General features: G+C 35.6%; 1 protein-coding gene across 7 annotated transcripts in view; it reads left to right on the forward strand.

Moving 5' to 3' along the window:
- The window catches only part of MLLT10 (MLLT10 histone lysine methyltransferase DOT1L cofactor), a 115,064-nt gene that overhangs the window by 48,230 nt on the left and 54,334 nt on the right, over positions 1-12,500 (forward strand). For all 7 annotated transcript variants that reach the window (XR_016467815.1, XM_031614447.2, XM_090142930.1 and 4 more), the window contains 3 exons: positions 1,327-1,422; positions 8,505-8,760; positions 10,351-10,917. Coding sequence is in view for 6 of the 7 variants with exons in the window: in XM_031614447.2 (XP_031470307.2) it covers positions 1,327-1,422; positions 8,505-8,760; positions 10,351-10,917 (919 nt within the window). In the remaining variant the exon portion in view is untranslated. The remainder of the gene's footprint in view (positions 1-1,326; positions 1,423-8,504; positions 8,761-10,350; positions 10,918-12,500) is intronic.

The raw sequence follows: 12,500 nt of genomic DNA on the forward strand, positions 1-12,500 counted from the left end.
AACCTAAAAGGAGGAGGAAATATAGAGCAAAGAACATCAGACCTCCTGTGGTCAGTATCTTCATATATAAAGGCCTTCAGGTGAGGTTCCCTTCCAGCATCTTCTGGTGACTCTTGCCAGTGCCATCTGCGTGCACCTTGGTAACATGTCCTAGCAAATTTTGTGTTGATATTTTGGATCTAGAAGAGAGATTTGCTGTGATGCTAATGCTTTAGGGATTTAAAGCATGTTCTTTCCAGATTGTTCAGTTTGTTTATTTTATGTACCTGTGCATCACCTCCCTTACCTCCAATTTTGTATCCATCCCTCTTTCCTTCTTCTCGCCAGATCCTTTTGTATTGAGAATACTATCAAAGTTATTTCAGTACATTACAGAATATAATTTGAAGTCTTCCTGGCTGTTATTTTGATCAGAACACTACATTTCATTGCCTTTCAGACAAAAATAATGGTAGAAATAAAAGAAGAAAGCTGAAATTGTAAAACACGTTCATTTAAATGTTTCCTATTCTTTATTGATGTTGCTATGAAGTTTCATCTTGAAGAATTTTAAAGTCATTGCCTCATTGTTCAGAAATTATACAATTTTCTTCTGGGTAGTTTGAATTTTCTAGTAAAATGATGAAAATTAAATAAACTCATGCAATGGCTTTGGTTTCCATTTCACAACTTCATTCTCAAGCCTTGTTTAGACTTCATTGAAATAGTTAAGTTTATCTGAACGCGTTCACTGATGATACAGAAAGCTGAGTAACCAGTGCTGAGGAAAGGCTTTTGAATCAACTCTTTATTGTGCTTACAACAGATCTGATAACACAGGAATCTTGGTGTAGATGTTGTTCTCTTCCTGCTTGTGTGCGGGCAGTGCAGGATAGCACTTCTTGGATTGATACATTTAAGGAGTTATTGAAAAGACTGTGCAGTGCAGTTGAATCCCTCTTCCCTTACTTTTTCTTCCCCTAAATTTTTATTTTCCAGGTCCAAAAAGCCTGAAACAAACGGACCCTTCTCCAAAACAAAATCCTCTGACCTAAACTTCCCTCAACAAGCTTATGTGAGGTGTTATAAACTTTAAATCCTACTATGTGGCATAGATTGTTGTAATTATGACACCTATACGCTTTGCTGTGAAAGGCCAAATTCCATATTTCTATTTAAATGGCACATGGGAAGAAAACTTTCACATCTATATATGGAGAAAAACGGAAAATGAAAAAAACCCAAACAACTCTAAACCCAACAACAACAAAACAGTGAAAAAAAAACCAAATGAATTTGGGTACATTAAAGTTGAAGCTGAATTGTGTTTTCTTTTGTAACTTACAGAAATATAAAGAGAAAGATAAACACAAGCAAAAATATAAGAAGCAGTCGGAGTCCTCACCATCCTTGGTTCCATCTCTTACTGTAACTACAGAGAAAGTAAGTTGATGTATTTTTTTTACTCTTCTTCCGCTTTAATTTCTTATGCTGACTCCTCGTAATGTTTCCAGAATATACTACAGGAGCTTTAAAATGACAGTATAGCAGTCTTATTTTAGCAGTCTACTCTGTTGGTTCTGTGTTCTGTCATTCCTGTTAGCTGCTGCAAATACCTAACTCAGAGGAAAAATACACAGAGGTAAATTATAAAAACTTTTCTGATTATGCTCTAAAAGAGTAACTTCTGTTATTTGCCTCCTATCCCCTCTCCCCACTAAAAAAAAAAGATTCTAATGATGCTATTATAGAATAGCAAAACAGTATTAAGAAATAGGTTTTCTCACATCAAAGTTGGAAAACGTTTGTTCCATTCACATGGGAATATTTGACATCCAAGTTGGGGAGTCATACCTGAATTAACTAGCTATCAGTATGTGGAGTGTTTTGTTCTTTAAGAAAGATGCTGAAGCTTGTTCTAACTGCATGTAGTTTTTTTGATGAGTCACGGTATTCAACAAATGTGTTTATGTGTATATGGTGTACTGAGAGCGTACCAGGACAGGGTAAAACAATCGAAGTACTGGCTTTCTCTAGTCCCTCTAATTCTTCTCTCAACTAATAAATGGTATAAACTACAAGAACATCACCAAGAATGCAAGCTTCATAGTATGTTTTGTGTATTTTTCTGTTCTTGGTAGTAGTAGTATTGACCTGAGGATGTATACCTGTTAAAATTGTTGTTTGTGACTCATGCTTCTGATACAGTCCTGTTTCTGGTTCTGTTGTATTCTTTTGATAATGATAAATCAGCTGAGACCTACTAATCAGTGGTTTTCTGAATCTCACAATAATTCTGTATTTCTTCATTTTTAAATAAAAGGTAGAGTAAATTTACTGCTTTACTTTCTGATTTAAGAGTTGTCAGATACTGCAATTAGTGTGCAGTTAGGAGTATGGCGGGTTTTTAGTGAAATGATTATAGAACTCCTTGAATTATACTGACTGGTCTATGGTTTTTTGTTTTTTTTTTTTTTAAACTTCATGTTATTAATTTGTCTGGATCCTGTTTTTCTCGAGTCTCAGACAACTCTTTAAAATAGCTTAAAGAGAATTTTCTTGTGTGAGAAGATCCTGTATACTGTACGATTTTGTACTACATATGTCCTTATCTTTCTTGGGTACATATCCATTTTGTACTTCTGTGACATAGTTATCATCAAAAGTTTTATTAACAAGTGGTGTTACTGTATATTTGTGAGAGAGTTAAAGAAAATATGTGGAAATACTGGTCATTTCTAAGTCCTACCTGTTAGAATATCCTTTTAATGTGGAAGAGGGAGTTGGATTTTTCTCTCGCTAAACTCTTTTATAATGGTTTTTCATAATTTCAAGGTGTGCAGTTGAATGGTGTGCACTTTTTAACATGAACAAGAGTAGAATACCACTTCTAACAACAGTAAAACAACATTTTTAACAGGCCTCTGACTATTTAATGCAAGTTAAATATGACAGTGTTGCTGAGTTGTTAGACATACAGTTAATCAGAATTAACTGTACTTTATATATATACATATATTTCAAGTCAAGTTATGTAGTTAAATCTATAAATAATAGGAACATTTTAATCATTTTTGCATTTCTGCAGTATTTAAACCTTACTTCTTGATAGTCCTAAAAAATCATTACATATACAGCATTACCAAAAACACATTGCAACTAGAAGTAAGGTGGACCTAGAGTAAATACTGAGAACAGGAGCTGTCTGTAATTCTAGAACTTGAACTATAACTGAAATAATAAAAAAACCCGCAACAAACAGAAGTATTCATTGTAGAATTGAAACAGCAATACTTCTGTTTGTTTTTGTTGTCTACCTTCTGACTCTGTTTCTTTGTACCTAAATGGTCTACGTATTTTCTAGATCCTTTTTATGGTTGTTATTTTTTATTGAAGCTACTGAATGTGATTTTTTTCTTTAAATGTCTGCTGTCCGTTTGGAAGTGATTTCTCTCTGGCTAATTTCTTCACATACCTTTTTAAAACTTGTTTCTTAAGTTCCTTTGACAGAATTTACATGCATTTAGTTTTCTGAATTATATGGTCATACTGTGTTCCTCAAAAATGTGTTCCTTAAAATTTGAAATTTTAGTAATTTGAGAAGCTTTGCTTTCTTCTGATAATAATATTTGCTTCAGAACACTTTCTTATTATGCTACTTTTGTGTATTCTTTTACACAGTGTTGTCAGAATTGATTTGAACTTGCTGTCTTTTTCACAGCAGTCTGTCTTTGCAGTGAGCACATTGTTATCATTGTTTATAATCACTTCTGCTGTTACAGCCGTCCTGTTGTGGGAGCTGAAATTTGAAATGAATTCATCTTTTCCTATTTAAAGAAGTGAAAGCCTTTATGGTAGGAGTGGTAATGACCATTTATGCAGGTGGTACCTTGGAGTATGTTTTTATCTGGATGAGCGGCTTCTTAAGTTATATTCATGAACAGCTGCATAGTTAAACTGTGAGTTTACATTATGTGAGTTAGTATGTGTGGATTGTTTGGTTGTTCTGTAAAACATAATTTGAAGCAATTTTACTGAAGTTCCAGTGCAATGGTTGTGTGCAGTTCAGAGCACATCTCCTGAGAGGCAGCTCTGTGCATTGCTGGGATGTCTCAGCAGGCACCTCTTAGTCTGGATTGGTTATGCTGGAAAAAGTTTGAAATAGGAAATTCTGAACTACTCTGATTACTATGCTGGCTTTTTTTTCACCTTTCTTTTGGGATATAGGCATTGAATTTTTAAGAAGTGGAATAATTTGGGCTTTTTCTCTCTTTTCAGATGAGGCTGTTTTTGTTTTGTTTTGTTTTCGTGTTTCTGTTACTTAGTTGAGAATATTCTGTTTCGTTATAGCATATACATGAGAGCCTCCAACCCTTTATTTAGTCCTGGTAAAAACTCCTTTCTTGTATTTTGAGCCTTGGAAGCTCAAAAGAGAGTTTAAAAATGTGTATGGCTTAACAGATCCAGAAAAATCCTGATCACTACTTTCTGATTGTCTTTTATCTATACCCGAGAAAAACCCAACCCAAACCAACCCCCCAGAGATGCTAAGACAGTGTATCTGCTTTCAAATTGTAGCCGGTGGCTGATATCTGTAACAATAGGTCACCCTGAATGTCAGCAAATGGATTCTCAAAGGAAATGCTCTGATCCTACTGCAGTAGAATATTGAAGGGAATGAAAAGAGAAGGGTAATCTCTGTTTCATGACTGAGCATCGCTGTATTCCATCAGTGTGGTGTTTGTGGTCTTCATGTGTTGGTTTTTTTGTTGGTTTGTTCTGCTTGGACTCATCTCTTACCACTTGGCACTGTGGTTGATGGCCTGCTGTGGCCCTTCCCTCTGCAAGAGTACTGTTCTGTACATCTGGATTAGGGCTAAAGGCTTTTCAAGTGTCGGGATGTGCTGTGTATGTTAAGAATGATTATTATGCTTTTACAGTGAATCTAAAGCTTTTCCAGAAGTTTTAAGACTTGCTCTCCTTGCTTTTAAGACTTGCTGTGGTGCACACAGGGTGATATATGTGAGGTATAAAAGTGACAGTAACTCTCTGCACCAAGTTGGCAGCATAAAAGTGTAGTTAAAGGGAAAAAAAAAAAAAACCCTGCAAACTGATTTATGAGAATCATAAAGGAGCTGTGATGTACACTGAGTTGCTTGATAATTGCAGTAGCAATTGCTGATTGACTTGCATAACAGGAGGAACATTCATGGATTGCTTATTTCTCCCACATAAACCAAGGAATGGGCTTGGGGGACAACATCAGAGGAATGTCTGTTTTGGGGGGATGTTTGTACTGAAGTGAAGGGAAATGACTGATGGCAGTGTGAGCAGGGACTGGGGATGCCTTAAGCTGTGTCTTCCCTATGGAAAGCACGTGCTAGGGGGAGTGGGGAAGGCATGGTAGGCTCCAGGGGACAGCAGAATCTGAAACCAGTTATTAAGGAACCAAAGTTCTGCCTTCATCCTTAGATCACTGTTCCTTGCCATCCCTCACTTGCATCACTTCAAAAAAAACTCCAGCCAAATCAATCTGTCTTTGCCATTGGTGATGGCATTTATATTAGGCCTTTGTCTTTTAGAATGTGGCATTTTAGAAAAAACTGTTCAGGAGTGGGTAAGTTGTTTTATGAACCATTTAGCTTTCTAATCGAATTGTGCTGCCCTTTCATCTTGGATGGTATTGCGCATCTTTTGGATTCTCCAAGTAATTAATATGCAGATCTGTTTAGGATACTTTCTTGCAATTAACTCCTTGAAGCAAGGAACACGATATTGAAAAAAAAAATACTGGTCAGGAGATACAATTTTGCTTTGCTTCATGTCTGTTACATCCTATTAGTGTTCAAGATATTTTGAGCAAACGTGTGTTTCAGAATATTTCACAGCATGTGCTGAAACAGAAATGCCTGTTGAGCTAAGCTTTCATGATCAGAACTACAGTGTGTATGCATGCACTCCAGAATCTGCTAAATGCAGGATTCAGGCATGCGGTCTCTGAATATTTCTTCGGTATTAATAGCTAAATCATATTATTCTGACCTTCCTAGTGATGGCAAATGAAACGTTATATCCTCACTTCAAATTTCTGCACAGCATATGCAAATGACTGCCTACTAGTCATTGCCTGGTCCTGGCCAGGTCTTGTAGAGCTTAAGCTCTTGATTTCCTTTTTACCAACTAAAAACCCTCAACCAAAAAGCCCTCCAAACCAATCCTGCAATAATAAAGAAATTAGATAACATCAAAGTATGGCTGTTGATAGCAATAGAGAATTATCCTGGCAATTAGTATTCAGCTGGGGGGGGGGTAGTAGATAAAAGTTAGGAGAGGAGAGAGTTAGATAAGAGCAGAAACCACAGGTCCCAGAAAAAGCTGACTTTGAGGGAGTGGGTTATTGCATGTCTGGAAAGCCTTTGTTCAAATGACCCACATTTGAACCACTGCTTCTTAACACAGGTCAAGTGACACATCAGTTTCAGGAAAATTGAGCGTACTTGTGGACTTTGCAACAGTTCAAAAAGTTAACTGCTACATTTACCTTAGAATTGGCTCCATCTTCACTGAAAACAGTTATCAGTATAGTAATGTCAAACTGAGGTAAATTATTCTTAATGTTGTACTTTAACAGACCTAAGCTAATATATTTTCTTCACTGTTACTTGGAAAGCCTGTAATATGTTTCTGTTGCATTTTATAATAGGACTATATTTGCAATTTTGAAGAGCTATATTTTGCATTCCTGCTTAGGTAGGTAAATGAAAATGACTTCTTTGCTAGTTAAAAAAAGTTCTATTTTAGACAGGCTGTGCAGATTTTGTTTATGTGAGTGGGTACTTTACAGGTACTTTGTGTTCATAACAGTGTATGTTTTTGATTTAGATTATTATGTAGTGAGATTCATTTTACTAGGTATTATGGTTTGGCTTATTTGCTATAGGAATTTAAAATAGTAACTGAACAATATGAAAATGTGAAACACCATTTGTTAATTATTGGTATAGAAATTGTTACTTGTGGACCTTCAAGTCATAATGGTGCTCAGCATTTCTTACTTCTATTTAGGGTATGCTCTACTTTTCAGTAGAAGCACTGTCTTTTGCATGCTTTTTTCATGCACTAGGTCATATAGGTGTGATGTAAGTGGGAGAGCCTCAGGAATAGCCTAAGCTTATGGGGAAGGTGCTACTAGAGTGAGTTCACTTGTCTGTGTAGAACTATTCTGCATGGAAATGCTGGTGCCTGTAAAACAAGACATGAAGTCTAACCAGTTTGAATACTTTGCATATTTGCTCTCTGGAGTAATTTTTGTCTGCTTACCTGTTGTAGTTTGGAACACGGTATCAGTCTTATCTTGGCTTATGGTGTTTACACATAACAAGTTAAGACAAAAAAACCTACACTATGGAGTAATACTAAGGTTAAGGGACTAGAGGTAGAATTTTTCTGGAGACAATGCTTTAAAGAAGCTACTGACTGAGGGAAGGCTGGTGTGATGATGGGAAGTGAATGCTTAAGAGCTTACTGCAGTTGATTTTGTTTGGCGATGAGACTATAAAATTGTAAAAGTGCAGATGGTTAGGTTCTGAAGCCTTTGTCAGATCCATTGCTGGTGAAAAAACATTTCCAATTTGATTACACTGTGTTTGAAGTCTTTCCTTCTTCCACCAAAGTTGATGTTACATTTGAGCATTCTTTTTCACAAAATAATTGTACTTTAATCATATATCTTGACAGTCTTAACAATTAATTTTATGTAACTTCTGTTATTGCCACTTACCTTTGCATGTGAAATCTTCTGAATTTGTTATTTGAGAGAGTGGCTTCTTTTATACCCTTAGGTATATTGGAATAAAAAATAGTCTTGTATGTTTCCAAATCATGAACATTTTTTGAACAGACATGGATAAAATTCATATCAGCATGTATATATATATATAAATGTGCAGCACATATAGTTATGAAAACACATACAAACCTGAGGCCAAAATATTGATCTTATGGAAAGTGTAACTCAGAGGCTCTCTTCTTCAAATACCAAAAATAAATTTGATACCTTGCAACTCTTTCCAGCCCTTGGCATAGGATTTCTGGTTTTGCTCTGAATTTGTTGTGCCGTGAGTAGTTCTGCTGGCTTAAATAGGAATACTAGATGAATCAAATTGAATATACTGGCAAGTTTATTGAACGTTTCTAGGATTTTGTATTGCATTACTAAAATTTTATTACTAATTACTGATATAAAACTAGTAGCTTTGCATAAGCTATGGAGGATAAGTCATCAAGTCGGCTTCCACTGATTGTTCTAATTTGATAGTGAATGATCTGACGGTAACGCCACTTAACTGAGTAATTAGTAATAACTGACTATTCTTCATATAGGATGAAATAAACTTTTTAAATTTTTATGATGGAAATTTCAATACTTGTAGTGTTCTAGTTGTGTGGATTGATTGTAACAGATTTTTGTATGATCTTACTGTTTTTTTTCTTCTTTAATTCCATATCACTTATCACAATGGTAGACTTATACAAGCACTAGCAACAACTCCATGTCAGGCTCTTTGAAGCGTCTGGAAGATACTACGGCTCGATTTACAAATGCAAATTTCCAGGAAGTTTCTACACACGTTTCAAGTGGAAAAGATTCTTCAGAGGCTAGAGGGTCAGAGAGCAAAGGGAAGAAATCTGCAGGTCACAGCTCGGGTCAGAGGGGAAGAAAGCCTGGTGCTGGAAGAAATCCAGGAACAACTGTGACTGCAGCTAGCCCTTTTCAGCAAGGTATTAATCGTTACGCAGTAATACTTCTTTTGCTTTGACATGAATTAGACAGAAATCTCACATATTTAAAAAAGATTACATATTGAAAAGTAATTCATCCTTTATTCTCAGTAATGAGAATGTTGTTTTACTTGGGAAAACGTAACTTTTTACAGGAATAAATGTTTATTGTCATAACATGAAAAAGAAGGTTGTGCATTTCGAAAGGGCAAAGGTGATATTTTTGTTTAGGTTGTTTAGGGTATGTTCTTTAACTGATAAAACCAGAAGTTTCGTTTCTTCTGAACAGTTATTCTGGGTTAATGTTTAACATGAAATTGAGCCTATGGCTCTGCTTTTTAATTCATATTAGAACAAAGCTTAACTAGTGTATAGAATGGGATGACTGCTAAATAACTCTTTAAGTTGCACTCTTTTAAAATACACTACTTTCCTCAAAGATAGAGATGTTGCTATGGGTTTTAATCTGGTGTGTGATGAGCACTTCCGAATTTGTCTAGAACATTTACAGTTTTTTTCACTTGAAATACTGGAGTGGTTTTTATTTGAATTTTCAGAACCTGTACAATTTTCCTCTAGAATCTCACATTTAAATAAAAATCTTGCCTACTGTTAAGTGGTGAAATAAAACTTTATATAAAACAACACTTTATATGATTTAAAAACTAACATAAAGCAATTGTTAGTAAGGTTTAATGGACTACTAGTGATAAAATATTCATTTTTATAGGACTTTTTTCAGTACTTTATGTTATTATTTAGGGAGTATTTTCTTGGTAAGACAGTGGTCACCAGTTGAAGTTTTACAATATAATGCCCGTATATGCATTCACCCCTAAAAAATTACTGAATTTCAATGAACTAGATCGGTGTTTGTATTTTGTAAATGTGCTTATTTTTCTGCCTTGCATGTGCTAACTCAGCATTGAAGTGACTGCATTCCAGATACTACAGAAACAGTGCAGTTCTATTACAGAAAAGATCTTTATGGTTCTCTGACAATGTAAAGAAGCCTTAAAATACCAATTTTATACACTTTTCTCCACTTGCTTTCCTGTCCTTTTGAAAAATACCTCTTCTGTGGAACACCTCCTCAGCCAGGGTAAATTAAATGCAATTGCTGTTCACTTGACCTATGTCAGACCCCTGATTTAGGTAGAATGGCAGGGAAGATTGCAGGCGTAGCGTAAATGTGATCACAGCATGATTTATCATCTGCCTTCTTTTTATATAAAAGTGTGTTTAAAGAAATAACAACACAAACCAACTTGCTCTGTCATATGTTTGTTGAGGCTTCAAAACACAAGAGATATCATAAGTGTTTTAAAACAGAAGTTGTTATTCTCCTTTTATTAATTTTTACCTTATTTGTGCCCCAAAATGAGTGATAGGAGATTCGGATCCAGAAGAATAAAGATCAACAGTAGAAATGAGTTCTTTTAAAAATAAATTCTGTGTCCTTTGGTATCACTTTTTCATAAAGTCTTTGCACTTCAGAGTTTTGTATTTTAAAATACCAATCTTTTCCATGAATTTTCATCAACTGTACAAAAAAAAAAAAATAAAAATTGTACTTTTTTTCCTCTTTAGGAAGCTTTTTGGGCACTCCTGGGAGCATAAAGTCATCATCTGGAAGTTCAGTTCAGTCTCCCCAGGATTTTTTGAGTTTTACAGAAACAGATCTGCGAAGTGACAGTTTCACTCATTCTCAACAGGCTTCGTCAACCAAAGATGTACATAAAGGAGAGACTGGAAGTCAAGAGGGAGGTGTCAACTGTTTCACTTCCTTAATTGGTCTCCCTTCATCATCAGCTGTTTCCCAATCTAAAAACTTTGACAGCTCACCTGGAGACATAAGTAATTCAAGCCTTACTTCTACAGCATACAAAAGAGCTCAAACTTCTGGAATAGAAGAGGAAACTGTAACAGAGAAGAAACGGAAAGGAAATAAGCAAAGTAAACATGGGCCTGGTAGACCCAAAGGAAATAAAAGTCAAGAAAGTATTTCCCATCTTTCAGTTTCTTCTGCTTCCCCAACTTCATCTGTGGCATCTGCTGCAGGAAGTGTGACAAGCTCTGGTCTTCAAAAATCTCCAACTTTGCTCAGGAATGGAAGTTTACAAAGTCTTAGTGTTGGCTCATCTCCAGTGGGTTCAGGTAGGCATTCACTGGATTTGTTTTCTTGTCTCAGAAGACATCTGTTATTTTAGCCTTAATTCTGAGTATGCTTTTCATGAACAGAGTATCATTTCAGTTATCTTGAAAGTCGCATTAGTGGGAAAAAAAAGTCAGATTTAGAGTATATTGCTTGGAAGAATAAGTTTTGTTCCATATATAGGTGCCACTATGTTGTGGTTGGCTGTAGTAGGTTGACATATATAATGATCTGTATACTATATAAATGAAAATTTTGAGGTTAGGGGGAAAAATAAATTGCATGAAAATAGTTTATCTGGAAATTGTGTGATAGGTTCAGCTAACTTGAGAGAGTATACAGACTACATAGTCTGTATGTTTCTGTTGCATAGAGGAAACAAAATCAGTACTCAGGCATGTCAGCTGCGCTGAATATCCTTCAATTTCTGATTTTCTTTTTGAGTTTAGCTCAGTTAAAAATCAAACCGTATATATGGAGATATTTTCAGCTTCAACATGTAAGAGGTTATTCTGAATCTGAACTCCTGTTCCCCCAGATGGTAATTTCATGATCTTGTGTGCTTTTTAGCAGTTGAAATTGACTGGTTTGTTCTTCCTCTGTTCTAAATGCCTGTACATTTTGGGCTGTTTTCAGTAATCCTGTGTGTGGAATAATGTTGCAGGATAGTGTACTAAAGTCTGTCCTGCTTTGAAGTTTCCCTTGAGGCCTTTGTGTTTACCTAAAAATAATAGTGAATTGAGGCTCACTAATTTGTCATTTTTGTTGTTGTAGTGGATTTTTTTTTTGTGTGTGCTTTGTTTTCATTTTTTGAGAAGGAAGAAAAATTGTTGTAATTGAGGTAACAGATGGAAGTATAAGATCTTGTTTTGAAGAAAATGACTTGTGTTTCCTTGCCTTGTATTTGTCTGAGAATATTTTGGTCCTGTCAGCTCCTAGTACAGGCCTTTCTCTTGCCATGTCTGTGCTCACTTCCTTTGCCCTCTTTGAGATCTCATTGGTGATAATGTTAAACATGTTGCGTAAAAATCTTTGAAATACATGGATAGATAAACCTTGTTGGTTTTACTAAATTTATCATGATATGGAGCGTATAATTTTGCCTTTGTTGAATGTACTTAAAATCACCCAGCATCCTGAATAGACCTGTCCTCTGAAATAGTGATGTTGTATGAAGGTGTTGAAGAAACACACACATAAACAAGCGAGCACCTGCCCCACCCCCAAGAAAGAAAAAAAAAAAAGGAAAGCTACAAAACCAGAAAACCCAAAGAAACAAAACCAGATGGGAAATCTGAGCTTGGAAATTCATCCATTAGCTTATGGTTAAGTCTGGGCATATTGTTTTAATGTACTTTCTCCCCTTTTCTCCCCTTTCTTTTGGTGGTAGTGCTTCTTTCCTCACTTCATCGTAAGCATTTTCTGGGTTTAGCGGACCATTTAAAACATTGTTACAATGCAGAAAGGCATATCAGTGCAGGAGCATACATCTTCTCATGTATGATATGCTGATTTTTCTCTTCCTTTAAAATATCTCTGTATTGTCTGGTGGCAGAATAGGACAGACAAGTGAATCTAAGCTATT

The sequence above is a fragment of the Phasianus colchicus genome, chromosome 6 (genome assembly GCF_987193195.1).
Source record: "Phasianus colchicus chromosome 6, bPhaCol1.hap1.1, whole genome shotgun sequence".
Taxonomy (NCBI): domain Eukaryota; kingdom Metazoa; phylum Chordata; class Aves; order Galliformes; family Phasianidae; genus Phasianus; species Phasianus colchicus.